The sequence below is a fragment of the Anthonomus grandis genome, chromosome 7, assembly GCF_022605725.1.
Source record: "Anthonomus grandis grandis chromosome 7, icAntGran1.3, whole genome shotgun sequence".
In the NCBI taxonomy this organism is placed as follows: domain Eukaryota; kingdom Metazoa; phylum Arthropoda; class Insecta; order Coleoptera; family Curculionidae; genus Anthonomus; species Anthonomus grandis.
In genome coordinates this window covers 17,586,871-17,614,841 of record NC_065552.1, presented here as the reverse complement: position 1 = coordinate 17,614,841, position 27,971 = coordinate 17,586,871, and the positions used below count along the sequence as shown (strand labels likewise).

At 31.4% G+C, this 27,971-nt stretch overlaps 1 protein-coding gene and 1 long non-coding RNA gene across 2 annotated transcripts in view; one reads left to right on the top strand and one right to left on the bottom strand.

Annotated features, from left to right (window-relative positions):
* LOC126738541 (nidogen) overlaps positions 1–26,961 on the top strand; it is an 89,281-nt gene extending 62,320 nt beyond the window's left edge. The window contains exons 20-24 of the mRNA XM_050443913.1: positions 2,573–2,767; positions 20,755–20,904; positions 20,958–21,071; positions 26,298–26,493; positions 26,545–26,961. Coding sequence (XP_050299870.1) covers positions 2,573–2,767; positions 20,755–20,904; positions 20,958–21,071; positions 26,298–26,493; positions 26,545–26,794 — 905 coding nt within the window. The 3' untranslated portion in view covers positions 26,795–26,961. The remainder of the gene's footprint in view (positions 1–2,572; positions 2,768–20,754; positions 20,905–20,957; positions 21,072–26,297; positions 26,494–26,544) is intronic.
* LOC126738546 (uncharacterized) overlaps positions 1–27,971 on the bottom strand; it is an 85,468-nt gene that overhangs the window by 46,032 nt on the left and 11,465 nt on the right. The window lies entirely within an intron of this gene.

Here is a 27,971-nt window from a genome sequence, read left to right as displayed (position 1 = left end):
GCTTTTCCTTCTTTTCTAACTCTAACCATTATGCTAAGCCGCTCTTTATTTATATTTATTTATTTATATTCAAAATATATCCTTCTGTGTTTTTAGGCAGCAAATTCAGTTTATTATCAAAATTACGTTTTTTTTCTTGTTGGAAGCATAGCAAGTGCTAGTCTATCCTGAGTCATCGTACTTCTTAAAATATTCCTTTAAATAATTTTTTATTACAAATAAAAAAACTGAAGAATACCACATATTATTTCTACTGTATATAATCGTAAGCTCGAGTTTTAATGTTCCACTATTAATAATTGGATAAATGCAAAAACTGGGCTAATTGTTTCACCAAAAATGACTTTAGAAAAAGGTATAGTTTATAATATTTTATTTGTATTATTTGTAAAATCAAAAAATTCGCAGTATTTTTTAAAAATTAGTCTGTTAGATTCCGGCAAATTAATACGTTGTCGCTTATACATTTGTTCATTATTTTCATTATAAGCTTGTAGAAATAATAAATCAATTCTATTATTTTATGTTTCCTGTACGTGTTTTTCAAAATTTATTAGATACCTATGGATATACTATCTGCATTTTGTGACTGAATTTGGCTTCTAAAAGAAATTTAAATCACCCTTTTTTTATTTACATTTAACATAAAGAAATATGTCTAATCGAAACGACGACAGGAGATCCGCAAGGAAAATAAATGATTTAGGCACTGCTGAACTCGAAAGGTTTCAAACACTTTGAAACCGCAGTAGATGCATGACGCTGCACAATATCATATGGCCAACGTGTTTCGCGTAACGTCATATCAGGTTGTATTTGATTTGAAAACCTGTGGAAGTAAAGTTTAGCTATCACCAACGTCAAGTCATTATTTAACTCTTTCGAAAATACTTAAAATTACTTTCTGATAAATCTTCCTGGACGCGAACGCGGCTGCCGGTTTAGTCTAGGATGGGAGATTAATTATGCAGGTTACCAGGGGAGTTTAATAGTTTAACCTGTTTATTCTAATTTTTTGTGAATTTAGTATTCTTTTTTTTACTTTTATGTTATTAAAAAAATAGGAGGGTTCGTGGCTCTGTGCCCCCTGGCAGTAATTACCACTACGTAATGTAATCACAAAATACTTTTACCACTAACCAAAACTCTTTATTTTACTCTTCATGCGTGTTTCGCTAACGATATTAGCATCTTTGGTAGAAGATTAAAACTACCTACAAGTGGTCTTGTAACTATACTAAAAATGTAAATAATAGACCGAAAATAAGGAACGAAGCATCGCCAAAAAATTCTTAAATAACTTAAGGGATTAGACCTTTATCCCTGCTATGAATGGTTTTTGATTTGTGAATATTGCTAAACTTTCGTATGCATCTAATTTTTTATTGTTAATTGGTTTAAGTAATTTTAAGTTGTCTGTGCCTTCAAAGTGACCAGTATTTAAAACATGTTCAGTCAAACATGACTTTATACGCTTCACATTTCACATGAGCTGTATGTTCTTTATATTTAAATTTAATTTAATTAAATAAATTTAATGTTTTCAAAACTACTTTAGAGGTTTAAATAAAATTTGGCACGTTTGGTTATTTTGCAGAATTTTGTAGAAAGGAACATTGACGTCAATGATTTTTATTTTGACCAAAAATTATTTCTGCAGTACTCGCTTAGTCTACAACAAAAATTGACTATAATTTTTTTTTATTACGTAGTTTGCTAAAAAAAGTTAAATTTATTAGGCAATGAGACCTAATTTTTTTTTCCCATTTTGGTGTAGACAATGAAACATAAAGTATTATTACCGTCAATATTTTTACATTTTATTGTTTTTGAATGTTAGGTCATTTATTTTTTAAATAATCATTATTACCATTGCGATTAAAGTTTTTTTTTATTTAGGTTTTTTTTATATTAATCTATACAATGTTGTCTTCTAAAAGAGAATACGCAGATATTCATTTTTGCTACGGATTTTGTGATGGAAATTTGGAAGCTGCAGTTCGTTAATATCGTAAATGCTACCCTGAAAAATTCCAGATACTCGGATTTTATTAGAACTTATCAGAATTTTCGGAACTTTGGCCTGTGTGGTAATAATGAACAAACTAGAAACCATCGAAATAATATTTAAATAATGAAGATTTAATTCTAGGGATTTAGCAATCTGCAATAAGATGTGGCAACATCCTTATGACCCATTAGTACATGCGTTACTTAAAAGATGTCAAAAATTTATTTAAATAGGTGGATTACATTTTAAAGCAATTTTTGTTATTACATTTAATTCTCTTTCATTTTGTTATTGATGCTGAAAGTTACAAAATTATTTTCGGTTTTGTTAATTTTTTTTTTTGGAGTCAGTTTTAATTTTAATTTAAACTTTGACACCCTGTATCATTGTAACAAAGCATTTTTCGAATATAGATTACATTACAAATAAAACTTAGGTTTTCTATTATTTTGAGGTTTTCTATATGCCATTTACCTGTCCACTTTCGAAACTGGACCACACTGTATAGTTTTTTGAATATTGATATTTTTCACAACTTTTGTGTATGTGCCTTATTTATAGGTTGGGCTACTCATAAAATTCCAATGGCAGCAACTCCGCGAGACCCTGGCAAACCTATTCAAATTAAAGCATATCAAACCGCCGTTGGCTTGGATATTGATTGCTTGGAAGGAAGAGTCTACTGGAGTGATATTATGTCTCAAGCAATTAGGAGTTCTTTATATAATGGCAGCGATAACAGGGATTTTATTAAAAGTAAGTAATAATATATTTAAATATTTAATTTCTAAAATAAACTCTTCAAAAATCCTAATAAGGAAGAAGGTAATTAAATATTTATTAATCTTTAAATATAAAATTTAATAAAAAATCTATATAAAAAAATATAGATTTTTTGAAAAAAAAATGTGTTTGATGGATAATAAATGAATTAATGAATATTGATTAATTTTTGTCATAAATTCATCAATACTTGTACTCGTCAAGACTTTAAAATAATATACAGTGTGTCCCGTAATTATTTGGACATAGGTTAATTTAAATACCTGACATCAAAATAAAGCTTAATATCTTGCTTGAGCTTAATATCGATTAGCAAAATATTATTGGTTTTTTACGACAGGTCGGCGTAAAACTAATTTTTGCAAAACATTTATTAAAATATCTCAGAATCTATTGGACAAATTCAAGTGAAATATGGTGTACACTTATTATTTGGGAGTCGTATTTATCACGAATATGATATTTCTTTTATCAGTACCACATAAATGGCACCACAAAACCACATTAGTTCACTAAAATTAGGTGTTTTTATTTTTGTTGCAGAATAGTCAAAAATTCATACATTTAAGTTTTTTGGCTCATTTATTAATATTTCTTTGAAAGAAGTATTTTTGGTGTGCCGTGGTTGTCTTTGTTTATGTGTTTCATCTAACAATAAGGCGACTCATCGGTGCACATTGCCAGAGTTTTGCCTAATTTTTCATCAAAATAATTGCACTACTTTTTCTTGGTATACATATTAGTATATGATCAACGAGAATACAAAAAATGGCTCTTCAATATATTTATTTAATTGCGACATTCGCATAGGAGTGAATACAAGGGCTTTAATCTATTTTTTGTGATAGATTAATGGTTTGCACTTGATTTTGTAATCTCCATTTATAGCTTGTGTCGTTTTTAGTTCTACAACTATTACTATCATCAAGGGATGTTCTAATCTGATCTACGCAACTTTCAAAAATAAAAAAAATAAGCTATTGTGAAGAGAATGCTTTCGAGTATTGGTGTACAAGAAGATATTAATAGTGGTCTTACCTCCTAATAGCCTATTCCAGAAAATGATTTTCCATCAATGCTCAAGATTTTTTCATAATTACCAAACTTGTAGAATTACAGGAAATTTAGGCCCATTACATTCAAACCCCAATCAACAAAGTTAAGATTACTATTAGTAACTCGGGCATAAGTTCTGAAGTAACTGAAAGAAATGCTCACAAAAATAATATTATGATATTTTATGTTCAGGAAAATAATTATAAATATATGTAATATGTGAAGGTGGTGTGGAGCTCTTTAAGGTTTATAGAATTGTTTACCGAGGTGCTGGTATAAGGAAAATAAATAATTCTTTTAAAAATACTATAATTTTGCAAATATGTCAAAAGAAGTGCAGAGCAAAAGTTAGCTAGGACTGATATAGTGATAAAATTGAATCTTATCAAATTATAGTATAATAAAATTAGAAACGTTCATACTAAATTGTAAAATAGAAAACAAGAAGAAGAGGAAGTCATGCTGAATTTATTAATTCCAGTGCCATCAATTTCGAACAAAATTCTACGTTTACCAAAAAATTACTAGCAGGTCCACTGCTTACATATTATTATGACATATTATTTAAAGCATGCAGTCTTAAGGTATAGCTATGTTGGGTACATACACTAAGAAGGATGATGAGGTGTTAACGCCCTCTTCTAGATCTGTGGTTTGTTGTTTGTATTATTTAATCCTAATAATAAATATTTTATATTTTTCGTTTAGCTTATCTACCAATCTGATGATTTGAGGTAATGAAATACATCGCTCTTGTGATGATTGATTCGTGATATGTCGCTGATAGAGTAGCGTACCATCAGCAAAGCACTGTCCCTGAATTATTTACTAAATTTATCAGTTGTTCTTGTACTTATTGATGGCTTTGCTACAAGGCAATAATTGCCAGCTCGATTTGTGTGAGGTCCCTTGTCGTCTGGCTCGGAACCATTAAGGGATCTCCCGACTTATTCTGAGACTATAAGCCTTGTTCTTTTTAGCTTACATACAAAAAAGAAGAAAAATATATAGACGTCCTATGATTGTTGAATAAACGCTAAAAATGGAGGGCATTAGTATAACAACAAAGGTAAATGAGGAAACATAAATATCACTAATACAATTAAGAATTCAGGAATATGTGGGAAATAAGCAGGTTGAGCGTTAAAGCTTGATTCTATTTTTACTTAGGAATTGCATGATTGTTTCTATAGTTTCGCTATTTGGAGTGCTTAATATATCATGGATGGATAATGGTGATAATTTTTTTCTTTGAACAAAAATGTTATATATGTCCATGTTGTCTATAGCATTTATTGGATATTCAAATAAGATGTGATTTAAGTCATCATACCTTCCACAGTCACATAAAGGATCATCCTTGATATTTATTTTAAATAGATGTGAGTTAGTAAGACAATGACCAGTTCGCATTCTGATACTGGTGGTGATGTGTCTTCTGTCTACATATTTAATATTGGCAAACCATCTTTTATATGGGGAATTAAATTGAATTTTACTATAATTATAATGTTTAGTCTCAACTAAACATTTCCATATGTTTCAAAAGTTATTTTTTATGTTATTTTTGAATACCTTAAGAATATCATTTATGTCAATGAGCATTTTTCTGGGACATTTGGGTTGCATCCAATCTTCGCCAAAGTATCCGCTTCTGAATTTCCCAGTATATGTTCATGACGCGGTATCCAGGCAAGCTGAATGTCGAAGCCTTTTTCATTGGTTGTACTAATTAGTTGCAGATAAAAGATTACTCTTAAGTTTTGTAACTACCTTCAACGAATCCGAAAAAATTATAGCTTTCTTTATTTGTTTTTCTATTGCAGTTTTTACCGCATCGTAAATTGCAATGATTTCCGCTTTATAGATGTTGAGTCTGGGAACCTTGATGAGAATTTATAATTTAAACTGGGAATGGATATTCCGAACCCTACCCTATTACCCTGTTAAGAGGAGGCGTCGGAAAATATAAAAGTATATCCTTTCTCTTTAAACTTGTTTGATCTTTCAATGAATTTTTGGCTTGTTGAAATGTCGCCTTTTCCTATGTTAAGGTTAATTAATTTTAAGGGTGCGGCCAGTGTTTTAAAGTTGCATTTGTAACACGGGAAGGTTGCTCCTCTACTGATTGATTTAATATATGGCGGAAACTTCTGAAGTGCCAGAATTAAATAGGGAGCTTTATCCCGTTGCCAGAATTTCGGTTTATGTATTACCTTCATTCTAGTATTATTTAAAAGCTGTGTGATGGGGTGATTTGTAATGATTACGAACTTTGATATCAGTTTCATAGCTAAAAGTTTCCTTCCAGTCTATCACTTGTTTCAAGTCTATCACGGATGCCTCTGCTAATAGTGCCGCTCTGGGGATGGATTTCATGCATCCCAAACAGATTCACAAACCCTCGAAGAATACAACATCTAACATGTTAAGTACGGTCCCGTTACAGGGTTTAATAAATGTGTATCCAAAATCTAAGTGAAATCTAACTAAGGCAAAAAAGGTTACTAAAAGAGTGGTTGGATCTGCACCCGAGCATACTCTACATAATACCCTTAAAACACTGAGTGATTTTTTGGCTTTGTTGGCTATGTTTTCTATATGTTCCTTCCATTTCAAATTGTTCTGTATCCACATGTCTAAATATTTTACTCGGTGTTTAAAGGGGATAACAACATTGTTGATAACGATTGTCATTGCCCCTACAATATAAAAGTCTATTTTTGAGTAGTTTAAAAATAGTATTTGCCAGATAAGTGGGGATATTTAACAATCGCAGTTTATTATATAGTTTATAGATGTTAACATTATCATAGGCTGCTTTAATTTCCAAGATGTTTTGACATCCAATCTAAGCGAGTCTTGATCATAATTTCCATGATTTTAGATCCACATGATGCTAGTAATTGGCCTATAATTTTCGGGTCGCTTAGGGTCTTTATTAGGTTTAAGAAGGGAAATGATGTGAAATTGTTTCCATGAGTCTGGGAGAGGTTCTCCCTGTAAAATTCTATTGTATATATTAAGGAGAATTTGTTTAGCTTTAAAAGTTAAATGAGAAAACATTTCATATAAAAGGTTATCCACGCCTGTTAAAGACGATTTTTAATTTTTCAGTGCGTAATCTAATTCGGTTAGGGTAAAGAAGGAAAGGGTTTCCTTTTCATTTGGGGGCATTCATTGAAAACTAGGGTTGATATTTATAACCGACATATTTCTGAGAATAGATTTTTTGAGATTGTTTGGTATATTCACATTGAATTTATTTGCTTTAGAGTTATTATTGAAATTTCTTATTTAGTTCCCGAGGTTCTATTTAGGGTTCCACAGAATGCTTGAAATTTTTCTCTTTTTTTAATTTTTAATTTTTTTCTAGTTAGAGCAATGATTTTTTTTACCTTAATACAGTTTTTAAGTGGAGTACCAATTGGCCTGTAACGCTACATTTGCACTGATCATTGTTAAATCAACAGCACTTGATATATCTTCTGCTAATTGAAAACGGGTCGTTGAACCATCATTCATGATCACTAGTTCATTCTCGAATACAAAATCAGTTATTATGTTTCCACCTTTATTGGGAGTACAGTTATCCCATAAGGGGTGATGAGAATTTAAATCCCCCATGATGGTATTTTTAGGATTATTATTTATGAGTTTTTTCAAAATGTCTGAATTTAAATTCATATGTGAATTACAATATATATTGGCCAAATGAATATTACTTATTTTTTCCACTATTGTATATTGAATATTATCCGATGAATAGGTTTCAATAGTTTTAAAAATTATATTTCTCTTAATGCAAGTTGCTACACCTCCATAGCAATCATGTCTATCCTGTCTTATTATGTTATATGATTTTAAATTGGAATGATGTTCTGATTTTAGCCAGGTTTCATTCAAGAGCAGAATGTCAAGATTCTCTTCAAAAATTTAATTCAGTAAATTGTCCCTATTAGACTTAATACTTCTCAAGTTCCATTGACTGATTTTTAGGCTTGAGGTGATGAGGTGTTTGTTGATTTTTTTATTATCATTATCTAATAACTGGAATCTGAGTGTGACTCGTCGTAGCTTGTGTATAAACTGTCATAATTTGTTTTTGAGATTTATCCTCTTTTTGGGGTCTTGAGTTGGGAAAAATCAGGTTTTCTTCATGGGCCTTTTGTCATATCCTTTGTGCATTATTCTATAACTCTCTAATGGTTAATACTTGTTGGAAAGAACGTTTAATTGGGTCGGATTTGTAATGTTCAGATCGTCTTTGTGAGGGGGTTATTAAATTATCTTGGTTGTTACTTCTATTTTTTTATTGTTATTTTTTATATTGAGAAAGTCATTTGGACGATAAATAAATTCATACCTCGGAATGTATGTTTTTTTTTAATACTTTCAGTTGCATCATAGAAAGTTATAGTTTCATATGCCATTAGCTCTTTAATATTTTTTGTCGAGTATATTCTGGGCATTTTTTATCTGTTGATTTATGATTGTCTTTACAATATAAACATTGTGTATTGCAGGTAGAATGTTCTTCTTAACTATTTTCATTTTTTTCTTTTGCACAATTAAAGTATCTTTCTTTACCCTTGCAGTTATTGCAGGTATGTCCAAAACGCAGACATCGAAAGCATTGAGTAACTGGTGAAATATAAATGGAAATTGGTTTTCTAGTCGATAAAATGTTATTGATTTAGGTAAATACATACCCGTAAACGTAAAAAGTACAGTTCCTGTGGGTTCATAATTTGTTTCGCAAATTATGTTCAGTTTTATAATTTTTAATAATTTTACGATTGAGGCTTCTGGCCTCTAATATTTCCACATTACTATTGGTTTTACAACATTTCAGTAGTTAATCCTCACCTATTTCGAGGTCAATTTGCCTTACTAACCCTTTACACGATACAAAGTTAAAGGGTATGAATATTTTATAGCCTTTGTCTAATAGAGTTTTATTTTTCATAAAGTCGTTGGCTGCTTGAAAATTAATAAATTCAACTGAAATCCTATTTAGACTTTTGTTTTTAATACTTTTTTAAAACAGTAAGATTTAAGTTAAATATGTCCCTAGCAATCTTAATATTATTATATCTGTCAACATTGAAACCTAGTTTTTCAGTAGATTCTAAATAAACTACAAATGGTCCAAGATCCTGTTTTGAATAAAAGACCGGTTTTTTGTTAGAAATGCTGAAATTATTTACATTGCTAGTCTATCTGTAGGTATGAGCAGAGGATTTTGGGGGCGCCCTCCCCTTTTTCAATCATCGTTTAAAGCAGAGAAACTATTAATACAAGCATGCACTAAACTATATATAAAAATGAGAATTGTAAAATATGAAAGCTGTAGCAAAAATTCGTCAACAAAAGCTTTACACTTCAAAGTCAACTCACTTTTTTAAGACGCCAACACTACACTAAAGATTAGTAGGAAAAACCAAGACAGCGCCTCCACAAAATCCAAACGTCGAGATTTAAAAAAAATTATCAGTTTGTAGTAATAAATATAAGGGTTCTACTTGTGAGTGTCTAATGTTAAGCAGCAGTGAGTGCTATTACAGTTTTCCCCAATAGTGCGATATTAACATAGGAAAAGCAATTTAAACTAAAACTTATAAACGTGCTGAAACTGACATCTGTCAAGATGGTGTTCAATAAGGCGGAACTGGATCAACTAAGGTCTTTAATTGCAGAAATATTAAACGAGAAGCTTAACGACTATTTTCGAAAGACTATCTTTCGAACGGTCATTGAAACTATTCGAGATATAATTAGTGACAAAATTATAGAAATTAAGAAACATTTTTCTGTCCTTAATGACAAATTCTCCAAAATACAAGAAAAAAGGATCCTGCGCAAGGAGATCGATGACCAGGAACTGTTTTCTTGCAATAAAAACATCCGAATATTTTGACTTTAGTACACAGAAGGTGAAAATATTAGCACGCATGTTTCTTTTACAACTTTTTCTTACGCAAGATTTTTTTACTAAAAAATTAATATAAACATTGCTCCGTCCGATATAAAAAATTCCTACCGAGTTTTTGCCAAAAATCGGTTGCGAGAGGATCAGCCGCCGGCAGTACTAGTCTTATTCCACGATATCAACAAACGGCTGCAAATCTTAAAACAGCAAAAATGTTTAAGAAACTCGGGAGTTATGGTGAATGAGGATTTAACTAAGACAAGACTGATATTGTTAAGTGTGGCAATTTCTAAGTTTGGGGACAAAAGTGCATGGTGTCATTTTGGGGTTTTTGTATGTGAAGGCTGGTGGTGAAAGTACATACGGCTGATGACGAAAGAGACTTAATTACAATAAGTGAACAATGCAAGTAGGTGACTTATGCTTTATTCATATATTATACCTTTTTTCTTTTTAAGTTTTTTTTTGTATTGGGTTCATTCGCAAAAGTAGTTATTACCTGAGTTTTGGCTATTTTTATTTTTATTGTTAACAGTAACATTGTGTTATTATGCTTAGCTGATAACAGTTAGTTAAGGAAGTTGATATAAATGAACCACAAACAACGTCTTATTAAGTAAATAAATTTTATTATTCTGCCTTCGTTTGTTATTTAACAATATGCACCTATTGATTTATTCGTCATTTGTTGCTCTATTACCAAACCCTTAGGAATTTTTTCTCATTTTGTAATGTTAGCAAATAACAAAGTTTTTCTTCTTTTTTTCTGTTACAACAAACTTATTTTTGTATTTAATTAAATTTAACTACAATTGTGAAAAATATAAATTCGGCTAGAGATTATTTCGGCTCTTGATTCTTCTTTTATTCTAGAAGGCTTTACCTTTGTTTTAATATTATATATCCCAACCCAACCACCCCTCCTCTTGCGGCTTGTTTTGCCAACAAGCAGGAGCTCAACAGCTCTTGTTTTGCCATTCTTATTGCAAAACATCCAGAAGATAATTTACCAGCTAAATGTAAAATATGGTCTTCAAACCGAAGGCGACCATTAATGGTAATTCCTAGGAACTTGCAGCACTCTTTATTCTGCAAGAGGGAATTTTCGTCAAACATTAGCCCCTAAACATCGCACTTAAACCCCATAATAGACGTCTTTCTTACATTAAACACGAGCCTGTTGGAAGCACACCACCCTGATAAAATCTGAAGGTCTTCAAGGATACAAGTCTTAATATAATCAGAATTTTTATGGCTCCATAGTATGGTGGTATCATCAGCAAACTGAACCACCTTACCCTGCAGTTTCAATGAACTCAAGTCATCCACATACGGTAAAAATAACAGTGGTCCCAACACTGAACCCTGGGGAACGCCGCATTTTAGGGATCGAGAAGCAGACAAACGCCCAGAAACTGTAACCTTCTGAGTACGATTTAATAGATGGGACTCAAGCCATCGCAACGCTACGCCCCTAAAATCATATTTATCGAGCTTAGATAACAGTATTCCATGATCCACACAGTCAAATGCTTTGGATAGATCACAAAAAACTGCCGCCGATGACTCTCCAGAATTCAAGGACACATAGACGCTCTCCAAAAAGCTAAAAACAGCATCATGAGTCCCTTTACCGGCTTGAAATCCAAACTGATTTGCAGACAAAATGCCATTATGATGTAAAAAGGATAAAATTCTGCTTTTTGCAAGTTTTTCAACTATCTTAGAGAGGGTAGACAAAATAGAAATGGGACGGAAATTTCAAGGCTGATCCAAATCTCCACCCTTATGAAGAGGAATAACCACTGCCTCTTTTAAACATGAAGGAAAAATGCCAATATGTAAAGAATTGTTTATGGCAGAAACTAAAGCATTTAAGGCTGAATCAGGCAAAAAGAGTAACAACCTCGAAGATATCCCATCAGCTCCAGATGATTTATGGTTTTTTAGGCGTTTGATTTCATTTTTGAGAGCTGGTTGTTTCAGGGCATTGACGATCAGGCTACTTATATTGAAAACTACAACTTTGTAAGGCAAGATCGACCCACTAGAGGTGGTAATGTTGGTTTATATATCCACAATACATTAAATTACTCAATTATGTACCGCGAGTGTGTTAATGCAATCGAGCATTTATAGGTTAAAGTAAAGATTGAGAATGAAACAATTATAGTTAGAGTTATTTATAGGCCGCCAAGGAGAAATTATAGTGAATTTTTGTCAATGTTTGAAGATACTTTAATTAAATCTTAACACATTATGTGATAAAATTTTATGTTTTGGGGACTTTAACGTAGACATGCTTAAGTTGGAGTCGTCGAATAGATGACCTAAATGGGATTCTTGATACTTTTGATTGAAAACAGTATATTTCTGAACCAACTGAGAGTCATTCATTCATTCATTCTTCATTCTGAGAGTCTCTAATGGTTCGTTAACTCTCCTCGATCTGATATGCTATAATTCGGATAATTTAATTGACTCTGGTGTTATGAATATGCATATATCGGATAATTTTTTAACATACTGTAATTTACAATTAAATAAAATAAATAATGAAAACAATATTGTCACGCACCTCTTACTGTTAAAACTTGTAACAATAGACCTTAATGTTCTTGGATTACTGACAATATAAAAATAATGAAGCAATACAGAAATCGGGTTTTAATGCGCTTTCGATAAATAAGAAATTTGGAACATTGGAACTATTATAAGCAGATAAGAAATTATACCACCACTGCCATGGAACCTAATGGAAAAACTGACGTCACCGGTGTGACGCCAATTTGGACAAGGGTGATGCGATGATTTTAATACTACTTGATTACTCTAAGGCATTTGATATGCTAAATCATGAACTTTTGATTAATATTTTACATTATTTTGGTTTTAATATTACAGCTAATAAATTAATTTTATCTTTCTTAAGTGATAGAATACAACGAGTTTTAACTTTTTAAAAAATTCCTACCGAGTTTTTGCCAAAAATCGGTTGCGAGAGGATCAGCCGCCGGCAGTACTAGTCTTATTCCACGATATCAACAAACGGCTGCAAATCTTAAAACAGCAAAAATGTTTAAGAAACTCGGGAGTTATGGTGAATGAGGATTTAACTAAGACAAGACTGATATTGTTAAGTGTGGCAATTTCTAAGTTTGGGGACAAAAGTGCATGGTGTCATTTTGGGGTTTTTGTATGTGAAGGCTGGTGGTGAAAGTACATACGGCTGATGACGAAAGAGACTTAATTACAATAAGTGAACAATGCAAGTAGGTGACTTATGCTTTATTCATATATTATACCTTTTTTCTTTTTAAGTTTTTTTTTGTATTGGGTTCATTCGCAAAAGTAGTTATTACCTGAGTTTTGGCTATTTTTATTTTTATTGTTAACAGTAACATTGTGTTATTATGCTTAGCTGATAACAGTTAGTTAAGGAAGTTGATATAAATGAACCACAAACAACGTCTTATTAAGTAAATAAATTTTATTATTCTGCCTTCGTTTGTTATTTAACAATATGCACCTATTGATTTATTCGTCATTTGTTGCTCTATTACCAAACCCTTAGGAATTTTTTCTCATTTTGTAATGTTAGCAAATAACAAAGTTTTTCTTCTTTTTTTCTGTTACAACAAACTTATTTTTGTATTTAATTAAATTTAACTACAATTGTGAAAAATATAAATTCGGCTAGAGATTATTTCGGCTCTTGATTCTTCTTTTATTCTAGAAGGCTTTACCTTTGTTTTAATATTATATATCCCAACCCAACCACCCCTCCTCTTGCGGCTTGTTTTGCCAACAAGCAGGAGCTCAACAGCTCTTGTTTTGCCATTCTTATTGCAAAACATCCAGAAGATAATTTACCAGCTAAATGTAAAATATGGTCTTCAAACCGAAGGCGACCATTAATGGTAATTCCTAGGAACTTGCAGCACTCTTTATTCTGCAAGAGGGAATTTTCGTCAAACATTAGCCCCTAAACATCGCACTTAAACCCCATAATAGACGTCTTTCTTACATTAAACACGAGCCTGTTGGAAGCACACCACCCTGATAAAATCTGAAGGTCTTCAAGGATACAAGTCTTAATATAATCAGAATTTTTATGGCTCCATAGTATGGTGGTATCATCAGCAAACTGAACCACCTTACCCTGCAGTTTCAATGAACTCAAGTCATCCACATACGGTAAAAATAACAGTGGTCCCAACACTGAACCCTGGGGAACGCCGCATTTTAGGGATCGAGAAGCAGACAAACGCCCAGAAACTGTAACCTTCTGAGTACGATTTAATAGATGGGACTCAAGCCATCGCAACGCTACGCCCCTAAAATCATATTTATCGAGCTTAGATAACAGTATTCCATGATCCACACAGTCAAATGCTTTGGATAGATCACAAAAAACTGCCGCCGATGACTCTCCAGAATTCAAGGACACATAGACGCTCTCCAAAAAGCTAAAAACAGCATCATGAGTCCCTTTACCGGCTTGAAATCCAAACTGATTTGCAGACAAAATGCCATTATGATGTAAAAAGGATAAAATTCTGCTTTTTGCAAGTTTTTCAACTATCTTAGAGAGGGTAGACAAAATAGAAATGGGACGGAAATTTCAAGGCTGATCCAAATCTCCACCCTTATGAAGAGGAATAACCACTGCCTCTTTTAAACATGAAGGAAAAATGCCAATATGTAAAGAATTGTTTATGGCAGAAACTAAAGCATTTAAGGCTGAATCAGGCAAAAAGAGTAACAACCTCGAAGATATCCCATCAGCTCCAGATGATTTATGGTTTTTTAGGCGTTTGATTTCATTTTTGAGAGCTGGTTGTTTCAGGGCATTGACGATCAGGCTACTTATATTGAAAACTACAACTTTGTAAGGCAAGATCGACCCACTAGAGGTGGTAATGTTGGTTTATATATCCACAATACATTAAATTACTCAATTATGTACCGCGAGTGTGTTAATGCAATCGAGCATTTATAGGTTAAAGTAAAGATTGAGAATGAAACAATTATAGTTAGAGTTATTTATAGGCCGCCAAGGAGAAATTATAGTGAATTTTTGTCAATGTTTGAAGATACTTTAATTAAATCTTAACACATTATGTGATAAAATTTTATGTTTTGGGGACTTTAACGTAGACATGCTTAAGTTGGAGTCGTCGAATAGATGACCTAAATGGGATTCTTGATACTTTTGATTGAAAACAGTATATTTCTGAACCAACTGAGAGTCATTCATTCATTCATTCTTCATTCTGAGAGTCTCTAATGGTTCGTTAACTCTCCTCGATCTGATATGCTATAATTCGGATAATTTAATTGACTCTGGTGTTATGAATATGCATATATCGGATAATTTTTTAACATACTGTAATTTACAATTAAATAAAATAAATAATGAAAACAATATTGTCACGCACCTCTTACTGTTAAAACTTGTAACAATAGACCTTAATGTTCTTGGATTACTGACAATATAAAAATAATGAAGCAATACAGAAATCGGGTTTTAATGCGCTTTCGATAAATAAGAAATTTGGAACATTGGAACTATTATAAGCAGATAAGAAATTATACCACCACTGCCATGGAACCTAATGGAAAAACTGACGTCACCGGTGTGACGCCAATTTGGACAAGGGTGATGCGATGATTTTAATACTACTTGATTACTCTAAGGCATTTGATATGCTAAATCATGAACTTTTGATTAATATTTTACATTATTTTGGTTTTAATATTACAGCTAATAAATTAATTTTATCTTTCTTAAGTGATAGAATACAACGAGTTTTAACTGGAGAAGATAAGTGGTAATAGTAAGGTCTGGCGTTCCTCAAGGTAGCATTTTGGGTCCTTTGTTGTATACCATTTTTACGTCGGCTTTAATGGATATATTGTAATTCTGTAAATACCACCTCTACGCGGTCGACACACAATTATAACGTCATTTAATGCTAGTAATGTTGAAAGAGCTAATTTTTATTTGAATCCTGACCTGCTCTAGTAGGTCGGTTTTGGATCATGTCCAATTAATTCTTAGTGGAGCCCCAACTAAAAATCTTGGCCTAATGATAGACGTCAAGCTTAAGTTCATAGATCACATTACAAGTTGTCTTAAGAAAGGATATTTAATGCTAAAAAAAACTTTACAAGCACAGATGTTATTTGTCAAAGGAAACAAAAAAAATTTATGCGGCTCATTAATTCTATCCTATTTTAATTATGCAGATATAGTTTATGGACCATTTTTAGACTGCGCTAACTCTGCAAGAATTCAAAAATTACAGAACTCGTGCATAAAGTTTATTTGTGGAATTAGACATAGGGAAAGAGTATCACATAAATTAGTTGACCTTAAATGGCTTAATATGTTAAATCACCGAGAGTTGTAGGACTCCAAATGTTTTTTTTTACAAAATAATGAAATTTAAAGCGCCACCATATCTCTATAATAAGCTCAGATTACGTACTGATGTTCACAATATAAATATTCGCAGACATGACCTTTTGTCTAGACCTTTACATAAGAAAGAAATGTTTAAGAAGTCATTTTCTTACAATATTGTGTCCAAAATTAATAGATACAAAATTTGGGATTTTTCTTAATCTATATCATAAATTATATTTAGTGCATTAAAAAACATGTATTTTCATTTATGTTATTTCCTGTTAATACTGAGATCCTTGGTGAATCTGTATCCCTAGTTCCGCTCTCTATTGTAGCAGCATTCCGTGTTTGTATCTGGCGCACGTTTGGAAATATACATTTTTATACTACTTCTGCCTCCTATTTACTACTTACTAAACTAGGATAATTTAGATTTTTTTTCTCTTCGGTTAGTTATAGATGTAAGGTATGTATGCTATTCGTACAGTTTATAATGCGGTTTGCAATTTTATTTTCTAAATTTTAAGTGAAATATCCAAGGTCCTAGCAGCTCCTTCTTCTGAGGGTAGCTGAAACATGACCTTTATTTCTTCTTTACTGTTACATACTGAATTAATACACACTATTGTATTTTTTTTATTTTTAATATTGCGGAGGGTTGTTGGGTGGGGTCAGAAATAAAACAGAAACCTGTTTACCTAAATGTCGACGTTTCGACTTATATTAAGTCATCCTCAGGACACTGAAATGGATTCAAGTAATTACAAAGTAATTTCAAGTACATAAAAAACACTATTAAAATAAATGTTCTTTAAGTTACAAAAATTAAAACAACAAAATACAAAAACCACGACACAGTTAAAATTACATTCAGGTACAATCCGTTAAAAAAAATTTTTTTATAAAAAAAAAACAGTTTAAAATTATTATTTTTTTTTATATATACATTACACCTCTTACCTAAGTCTAGGTTTCTTAAGTTATAATTAAAACACATTTATAATAGGAGTGTAGAATTATTTTTAACATGGGTTTAATTTATAGGTGTTATTGTGGGCAAACTAGAATCAACAATAAGCCAAGAAACAAATGTTTTTATTCTTCCGAGCGTTTATTTATTTAATTTTTATGATTCAATGTTATGTTGATAAGTTAAGGATTAGTAGATAAGGAAGATGTATGTATCTATACGTTCAAAACCAGAAACTTAATTTGTTAATACACTGTGTGATCTAAATTTGGGACATACACTCTTTGACAAAAATAAATTTTATGTTTTAGTTTTATCTTTTTGGTAGTAAATTAATTAAATTATAGTAACTTGTATTTAGATCATCGGTGTCTTGTTTTTTATTAATGCTTTCTTTATACTTTTTTATATTAACCATTTCTAGTAAAATTCTTTTTTTATAATTTGATTCTCTGCCAATGATACGAGTGCTGTTAAAATCAAATTGGTGTTGTTGATTGAAGGAGTGTTCTGCTAGAGCAGTCTTCCCAGATGCTGCGTAGTTCGTTATCGGTGTCTTGTTTTTTATTAATGCTTTCTTTATACTTTTTTATATTAACCATTTCTAGTAAAATTCTTTTTTTATAATTTGATTCTCTGCCAATGATGCGAGTGCTGTTAAAATCAAATTGGTGTTGTTGATTGAAGGAGTGTTCTGCTAGAGCAGTCTTCCCAGATGCTGCGTAGTTCGTTGGTTTTACGCTTCTTTCGCGTTCGCTAATTCTGGTTTTTAAGTACCTCCCGTTTGACCCACATACAGACCTTGACAATCAGAACAGCGTATTTTATAAACCACGCCACTTTGTAACTCATTTGGTGTTTTATCTTTGAGTTTTGAGAAGTATTTGTTGATGGTATTTTCATTTTTGAACGCTATTCTGACTTCATCATCAGAAACAACTCCTGATAGCCTTTCAGACAAACCTTTGACATAAGGAATTTTTGCAAATTTATGGTTTTGGTTTTCTTTGACTTTTAATAGGTGTAGGGTTGTTGTTTAGGATTTTGTTTAATAGTTTATGAGGAAAATTGTTTTTTAGTAAAATATCTTTAATTTTGTTAACATTTTTTTTATGAAAACTGGAGTGAGATAAGGCTATTGCGCGGGATTTTAGGTTGCTAATTATGTTTAATTTTTGTTTAAATGAGTGATTTGATTGGTAGTTGAGAAATCTCTCAGAGAAAGTGGGTATGTGATACCAATCAGTGATTGTATTATCTTCTGTTCTGATTAATAGAATGTCTAGAAATGGAAGTTTGTTATTTGTTTCACACTCTATAGTGAACTGTAATTTAGGGTGGAAACTGTTAAATGTACTTTTTATGTTTTCTATTTCAGTTTTTGGAATACACGTGGCAATGTCGTCAACGAATCTTTTAAAAAATGGTAACCTAAATTTTATTTTCCCCATACAATATTTCTGAAATTCTGACATAATCAGATCAGTTCTGTTTTTTTAATTAATTTAATTTTTTTTAAGGGATTGTACCTGAATGTAATTTTAACTGTGTTGTGGTTTTTCTTTTTTGTTGTTTTAATTTTTGTAACTTAAAGAACATTTATTTTAATAGTGTTTTTTATGTACTTGAAATTACTTTGTTTTATCTCTGTAATTACTTGAATCCATTTCAGTGTCCTGAGGATGACTTAATATAAGTCGAAACGTCGACATTTAGGTAAACAGGTTTCTGTTTTATTTCTGACCCCACCCAACAACCCTCCGCAATATTGAAGATATTGGGTCACAAACACGAAATTGTATTTTTTTTCTTTATATTTATATTTATATTGTAAACTTATCTATAGAATAGATTCATAGATATGAGTGAGCATGTGTAATATATTATGAGGAAATATAAACTGTCAATTATTATTATTATTATTTTGATGTTATCGAGGTTTGAAGGTTACCCGAATTGTTGATTTGCTATTGTTGGTGACTTTAACTTACTGGACTGTACTTGGTATAAGGGTACTTTTAGTATTTAACTTAATTCTTCGGTTGAGTGATTGAATGTCACAACTGCTTCATTGATTGGTCAGGTTTTTAATTATTTAGATAGTAACAGTTACTTTTACATGAATTATATGAATCATTCTAATATAAAAGTTTATATATATAATTCTAATATATTGCAAAGCCTATACCAATAAACATAAAAATATAAAATATCTTGTGTACTTTAATGTAACACAAATGCTTTCCTTTTCTTTCGAAGAATAGATATTCTTATGAAATTTTGCGTAAATCATTTTTAAAGTATTATCAACACATTTAAAGCAACACATTTTATGTATAGGTTCAGAAGAGTTAAGAGCAAGATTATGATCTGAAATCTGATAAGCAAAGAAACCGCAAAAGAGAGTAAAATATACTCGTTATACTATTTATAACGACTGGATCTGATAGGCTGTTTGCCTTACCTATTTCGGTAGGTAATACATCTATGATATTAAGATCTCCTGAGAATATGAATACATCTGGTGTTAAGAAGGCTTCATTTCAAATAATACCCATATACAGTGTCTATGTTAGTGTTTACGGGATGATAAAAAGTACCAACAATTATATAATTACTAGATGGTATTTTTATTTTTAAGAATATATTTTATTCTAGCGCTTTCAAGATGGGAAAGCTAAAGTTTAACACTTCTGAGCGCAAATATGTTTTAATATAAGCGTCTTAACATCCTCCTTTTTTTCTTCTATCCTTCTAGTAAAATGTAATAAACCTCATAATGACAAGATTGGACCTTATTACGCGTCACTTAGTTACAAAAAATAATCTGCTAATTCCTAAATTAGCCTTTGTAGATATGTAAGTAAAATTAGAATTAATTAAGTCAAGTAAAATTCCTAAACTCATATTTTTGTATGAGGAAACTAGCGATGAAGGAGAGTGTACAATAAATTTTTTTTTTGTAAGTAAATGAATAATCTTAAACCACTTGATTACAATGAATTGAAACTTAAGGAACAATTATATGAATTGCTGGAACTATTTTTCACCTTACTAACATTAATTTTTTGCAGAATAAAACTAAGTTAAACCAGGATAATTTAGATAAGTAGAATTATTATAATTTCTTGTAATGTCTAGCTTCAGTATATTCAGTACTTTAATATTTTCAGTATATTATCACTTATTTCTTTTGTAAACTGTTGGTTATCTTTAATAAATATCATCATAATTTTTTGACCTTCTTACTAATATTTGAGTAGGGTTTGCTTAGGATAAAGATAACTCCACAACTAAGAGCAGGGTTATTTTAATGTACATCCAATTTATATTCGATGAACCATTACGATAGATTAGGCGAAACGGTCAATAGATTCCGAGATATTTCAATAAATGTCTGTCAAAAAAATTAGTTTTAGCAGTCTGTCTGAACGAACACCAATAACATTTTGTTAAGTCATATTAAGCTTAAACGCTTTATTTTGATGTGAGGTTTTAAGGTTTTGAGCTTCGTTCACTTATGTTCAATTAATTACGGAACATTATGTATACCTATTGAAAACAAATATATAAACTTAAAATATTTTTAGCTGAAATTGGATCTCCTGAAGGTCTTTCAATTGATTGGGTATCCCGAAATATTTACTGGACTGACTCAACTAAAAAAACCATAGAAGTAGCAAATTTAGATTCTAAAAGAAGAAGAGTTCTCTTTAGAACCGGATTAGTTAATCCAAGAGGTACCTCATAAATATATATAATTAAAAAAATATATATAGTCTATTTTTTTTAGGAATAACAGTTCATCCACAGAGAGGTAAAATATTTTGGTCGGATTGGGACAGAAGCCATCCCAAAATCGAATGGGCCAATGCCGATGGCACTGATAGGAGTATATTTTTAGAAGGTACTTTAATGTAATGACTTTATTATATTACTATTAATAAAGTCATCACATTTTGCATAAAGTACATTTTACAATTTAGAAATTTATTTTAATTAATCTAAATAATTTTATTAATCTTTTATTTAATCTAAATAAAAGCTTGGTATAGTTTAAATCTAAGCATAATTTAATTGCCAGTAAATTAAAATAATTTACCTAAATTTAATAAACTTACAAATATTATGAGAGTACAGGGTGGGCCAATTTAGACGTTTTCTTATGGGAAGTCATATCCCTGTTAGAGATAAAAAAATTTTGACCTCCATTCTCCGGGCTCAAATTTTAAAAGAAGTTTATTGAAGCAAATGAAATTTTGCTATGGCAAACAGTTTGGCCGCTAGAGGGCGTTTCTGAAATTTGGTCATTTTCGTTTTTCGGCTATGGCTGTTGTGTTTTTAAAGATAAATGATTTCTGTAAAGACTTTCTTATAGCACTTTTAAGCGCTTAACATGCTCATGATATTTAAACTTATACAGGGTGCTTCATTATTAATTTTTTTTTTTTTAAATGGAATGCATATTATTTTTTTGCATTTTCTTGTAGCCCTTAAAATTCCCTTTTCAAACATATATAACACTAATAATCTAAATTTAATAGTTTACGATGTATAAATAAATTTCTTAAATATTAAAAACACGTAGGTAATGACCCGCCATTTTAATCGCGTAAACGGAAGAGTAGGCGTGTTTTAAACTGCTATAAGTGAAGCTTAATATTTACATAAACAAACTTGTTTTTATAATCTATGTTTTCCTTGGTATTTATATTTTGATATTAGAATCCAAAAACGTATCAATTTTTCAAAAAATTCCATATGATTAGATGTTTTATCAAATATAATGAGAATTTAAAGGCCTGCGATATCAACGTCCTTATTAAAAATAAGTGCAGTTATTTAAGACACTCAAAGATTAAAAAAGGACGTTATAGGTTCGGTATTTTTTATTTGTGATACTTCAGTAAGCGCTTTTAAAAATCAAAAGTAAATTAAACAATAGCTCCTGTTTTATTAAATATTAATTATATTAATGGACAAATACAGTTATAAAAACAAAATAATACTGTAAAAAAATTAAAAAAAATAAAAGTATTTATTTATTTATTTATTTATTTATTTTAAACTTAGAATATGAACTAACAAACAAAAAGTAAAAACCAGATTTTATTTTTTTATTGATATTTTAACTAAAACTGCAACTCTATATATTACGTACTTATAACAAGTGTTCAAACTGAGCTCCTTCCTGATCAATGCACCAGCGGCTACGTTTTTCAACATTATCAACAGCGTTTCTTAATTCAATATTTGTTATTGTTGCAAATGCATTATGTAAAGCTTCTTCCAACATTACTCTTGAAGTAATTGGCTGTTGGTATACCAAGTCTTTTATTCTTCCCCAAAGATAAAAATTTAAGGGTGTTAAGTCAGGGGATCTAGGCGGCCAACGTATTGGACCTTGATTTCCTATCCACTACTCACCAAACTGCTCATTTAAATAATTACTGACCACTCTAGAATTAGGCGGTGGCGCACCATCCTGCTGGAAAAATATAGGATGCCTCTGCTGGGCTAGAGGCAATTCCTCTAAGAAGCGCTCAACTTGCGTTTGCAGAATTTGTAAATATCGCTCTGAATTTAACTGTCCATCACAAATATAGGGACCAATAAATCTACCACGAAATATGCCTACCCATACACTAAAACTGTAACGGCCTTGATTTCTTACAGCCACCGTTGCGTGAGGATTTGCTCCAGCCCAGGTATACCTATTAAAAATGCCTGCACTACTAATCGATGCTTCATCCGTCCAAATACAATTGTAGCCAAATGTTGTATCTTGACCACACTTTTGCAAATACCACCGACAGAATTCCAATCTTCTATCACGATCCGCAGGAAAGAGATGATGAACTTTTCGGGTTCGATAAGCTTTATACCTATATTTTTTTTAAATCCGTCGTGCAGAGGTCCTTGGCACACCAGTTTCTACTTCCAATTTCCGGGTGGATAGATTACAGTTATTTTCAATTGCGCCCAAAACTGTTATATCCAATAGTTCTTGATCGTCATTTATATTATTATTAGCATTTCTTCGCGGTTTAGCAAAAGAACCAAAATTAATAAGGTTTCTTTTTAATTTCTCAAACAGCGTACTATGTGGCTGCCCCCGTTCTGGATATCATCGTTGATATAAATTACAGGCCTCTCTTGCGTTTTCATTACATTCAATAAAACATTTAATCATATCGAATTTTTCATAGTTTTGATACATTGTGATTATCACATAAAAGAAATACAAAGTAAAACAGATTATGAAAATAAGCTTGTTTATGTCAAAATGACGTATTACTCAAAGCAGTTTGACAACCTGTACAAACATTAATGTCTATTTCAAATTCAAAAAGTAGCTTTATTGTCCCAAATAGAGTTATGGACAAAGCCTTATTAAATCTAAGTCAGTAAAACTTAGAACTAATAGATATCAGAAAGCAAATAAAGTTACAATAATTTGTTTTCAAATCACAGATACATATATAATAGGTAGTCAGTAGTAATAATAGGTAATCAGGATATGCCTTAGTAACAAACAATACTTTTTTTAATGGTTTTTAAATTTGATATAAGACTTAAGTTTCCTTATACAAAGAGGAAGATGATTTTTTTTTTTACCCATGTAAATAAAAGAATTTCTCACTTGATCTGAATGTGGAATGGGCAACCGAAGGGTCTATTAAGACAAGTTCCAAACGAACTGCCGCCTACAATTTCCTGCTGGTGCTTTTTGAAAACAATAGTTATTGTTTCAAGCATATATAAGCAACAAAGGATCAAGATTCTATTTTGCACAAAAAGATGCCGATACGACACCTCACTCCACAAAGTGCTCTAATTGGTCTTTTTTGTAGAACAAATACTGTATTAAAGAGATAGTGGGCACATGATCTCCAGAAACAAATTCCATAGCGAAGATGTGACTCCAGACTCCACAAGGGCATGATAAGCATTTTTTGCAATGTAAACAGATTTGTATTCGATGTATTAAAACAAAGTCGATTTGCATTGCATCTAATCATAAGGAAGTCAGCATCCAGAAACATTTTCAGTTGGTCAATGTATTTTCCATGCCAAATGATGGTGGTGTCATCTGCAAATATAGTAACCCTACCTTTTATGGGGAGCAAAGCAAAGTCCTTAACATAATCGATAGGTCGATAACACGACAAAGAAGAAATAATAACGGCCTTAGTACAGAATCTTGGTGAACCCCTGTAGTAGTCTGTAGTATGTGTTTTAGTAGCAATGACCACCAGAATTAATCCTTTAGACACGACCTGATAGAAAGGAGCTGAACCAACCCAAAGACCCTCTAAAACCATATCTCTTCATCTCCCATGACAGTATTCTGTGATCCACACAGTCAAAAGCCTTGGATGTGCGACAGAAAACTGCTGTAGCAACTTCAACGGAATTAAGAAATAAAAAATTGAAGATCTAAAATAGCATTACCGGTACACCTGGCCTCTTGAAACATAATTGTGATACGCTTAGAATGTTAAATCGCTCCAAAAAAGTTATCATTCTCACCTTCATCAATTTTTCAGCAATCTTAGATATGGTAGGGAGGAGAGCTATTGGTCAAAATTATGAACCGGAATAATAATTGCTTGCTTAAGGTAATCGGGAAATGTATTCGAAGTGAAAGATTCAATGAATGAATCTACAAATGCCTGAAGGGCATTGGGTGGTAATGCCGAGAGTATCCTTAAAGAGACGTGATCCCAATCTGCTGATGTTTTATTTTTCTTATAACATCTCCGACCTCCAAAATATTAGTGGGATTAATGAAAAATGTCTCCTCCACATCCTTGGTGAGTACAGAAGCAATGTTACAGTAGCACGAGTGTGTCTGCATGTAAACTATATGCCAATTCAAGAGTTGTGCGGCTTTCCCCCCCATCAACTCGTTAACAATATGCCATGATTTTTTTTATTTATTTGGTGGCTCATCAATTCTCAGCAATAGTATTTAATTTCAACAATAGTATTCCTCTAAATCCTATTATAATTATTGAAATAGATCCAAAATAAATCATTGTCCATGGCAAATTTACGTATGTGAAGCAAGGCCCTCATATTTTTTTCTGAAACTTTTAATATATACCATGGCTTGTTTCTTTTAATTTTTTTTTAACAATTGGGAAGGCTTCATTGAATTTGTTCAAGATAGGAAAGTGAACATTTGTTAGTTCATTATCTACTTTTAAAACTCTTCCAATTGGTTCTTTGACAAAGAGACTCAAACTTTGTAAAATTACTCTTAGTATAAAGTCTGCCACGTTTGTTTTTCGTTTGATCTTCGGCTTTAATAAATAAATAAGTAAATTTCTTTATTATACCAAAATGTACAAAGGCGAAGTCTAGCCTAGGGCTAATCAACTTAACCTCTAATTACATGAACAAAAATATATACCAAATTACATAGATAGCAGTTATAGAAAGAAGATAATAGAAAACCCGTGAAATCCATGAAATCTATCTTGAGTTGGAAAATAAGCAATGACATAAAACTAAAAAATAACAGAAAAAAAAAATTTACACATTATCCCTGTAAATTATAAGGAGATCATCTGTAACGTGAGAAAATGCGACATTAATTTTACTTTAAAACCAGCAGCAATGGACATACACTTAAGTGAATTCGGAAGGCCATTATACACCGAAACAGCATTAAAAAGAAAACATCTGTGAAATAAGGCAGAATGAAAACGAGGAACCGATAATCTACTTATACATCTTGGATTGACGTCATGCACATCGACAGCACATGCGACAATAGAGTAATCTGCCAACTTGCGAAAGTCGCATTGTATTTCAGCTATTTCATTTGTCAATAGTATACCCAGATCTGAAAATAGTATTTTTTGATAAAGATCTAAATAAGGTTTTATGGTTTGTAATATTGTTGGGTTTAGGAATCACAAAATAAATGTCCAATATTTTATTTTGTGATTATGTTTAAATTAGCTGTTGTTTCGCAAAATATATTAACATCTTCTTTATTCAGAATCTTTTTCATTTATTGTAAGATAGGTAACATAAACTAAATGAATTTATTTATATTTAAAATTAAAACTTATTCTTATCCAGATAAATTCATCATTTCACAATTATCTGATGTTTTTAGGCCCAGCAGTTTCCCTTCCAAACTCATTAGCTATTGATTTTGATACTGACCAGCTTTGTTACCCTGACGCAGGAACTAAAAATATAGAATGTGTTCAAATAGATAATCGTCAAATTCAGACTATTGCCATAAACTGCACTTATCCGTTTGGAATTACTATTACAGATAAAATGGTTTTCTGGTCAGATTGGATATCGTAAGTAAAACTAATTAATAAAACACCTAAATAAATTAATTAACTTTTCAGAAAAAAAATTGAAAGGGTAGATAAATATACACTTCAACGTCTTCCATCTCTTAATGTACCTGCAGGAGGTTCTGGCAATAAACTGTTTGGTTTGGTCGCTGTACCAAATAGCTGCCCAAAATTGTCAAATCTATGTCAATATACGACTTGCCAAGAAGAACATATTTGCTTGCCTGATGGCAAAGGAAGCAAGAGATGTGTCTGCGCCAGGTTATCTGATAGTACTCAAGAACCAGGCTGTACGTTGTAATAAGAATAATAATTAGTAAGATATATTTTTAAACCAATAGAACCCTTTATTTTATAAAAATAAGTCGCATTAGATTAAATCTCCACGTAAAAGTTACCTGTAATATTTTTAAGTAAGTTTTGTTTGTAATGCTGTTTAAAATAAAGATAAATAAAATAATCATTAAACTGCATGTATTATTCTCTTATAGTGTTACGCCGTCCGGAGGATATCCAACTCCTCTCTGTTTAGAGATACGCCAAGTTGGTTGAGTTGGGTTTCTCCTCCGTAACTGCGTTGAATAAAGGGTCAGTAGGCCTTTTTCTAGGTGTCAGGTATTTCAAGTATACAAAGGGCCTTGCCACAATAGGCCGAGGGTAATACAGGGTGCAACTTTAGACATTGAGAATCCACCCGTGTGTTGCCAAGAATGAAAAACACCTACAATACATTAAAGAATTGAGCCTTTTTGAATTACTCCTTGAAGTTGATTAGTAATTATTAAATATTTAGATATTGTAACATTAAAAGAATTTTTTTTTCTTAGCTTACTTTACTTTATTCATTAATAAAAATAATACATCTCAAACCAAATATATATTATACACAATGGAGCTCGGTGTGTGTATAAGGGTATCTAATTACTTTAATATACAGGGTGTTACAAATATTTTAAGAGCGTATTGTTGGAGTTAAAGTAAAACTTTTCTTTCCTATAAACATGTGTCCTAAAATTCACTCCCTCAGAGCTACAGCCCACGAAAATAGGAAAATAGCTTGAAGAAAATCGATTATTTAAAATCGTAACTACAATTATGCATCAATTCTTCTGAAAATTTGCATGTCCCCGTTTTTTAGGCGTTATTTTTATTTTCTGTTTCAAAAATGGTGTAAATCCAATTTTAGGAGAGGATTCAGGGGAGCTTATATAAGAAATTTAAAGATCTAGCAACACCATGTAGTCAGCCACGAAAAAGTATAAATTTTTGTTTCTTGCATTTTTTCCATATAATTAAGCGTGTTCGAGAAAATCGCTGATAAACGAAAGGGAGAAAAAAAAAATAGATTAATTAAACCCAATTAATCTATTAAATTAGAAAAAAAACGAAGTGGGCTGTGACAATTTTATCCAAAAATGCAAAAAAAAACGATAATTTTAGATTTTTTTATGGCTAATTAGATGGACTACATTTTCAAA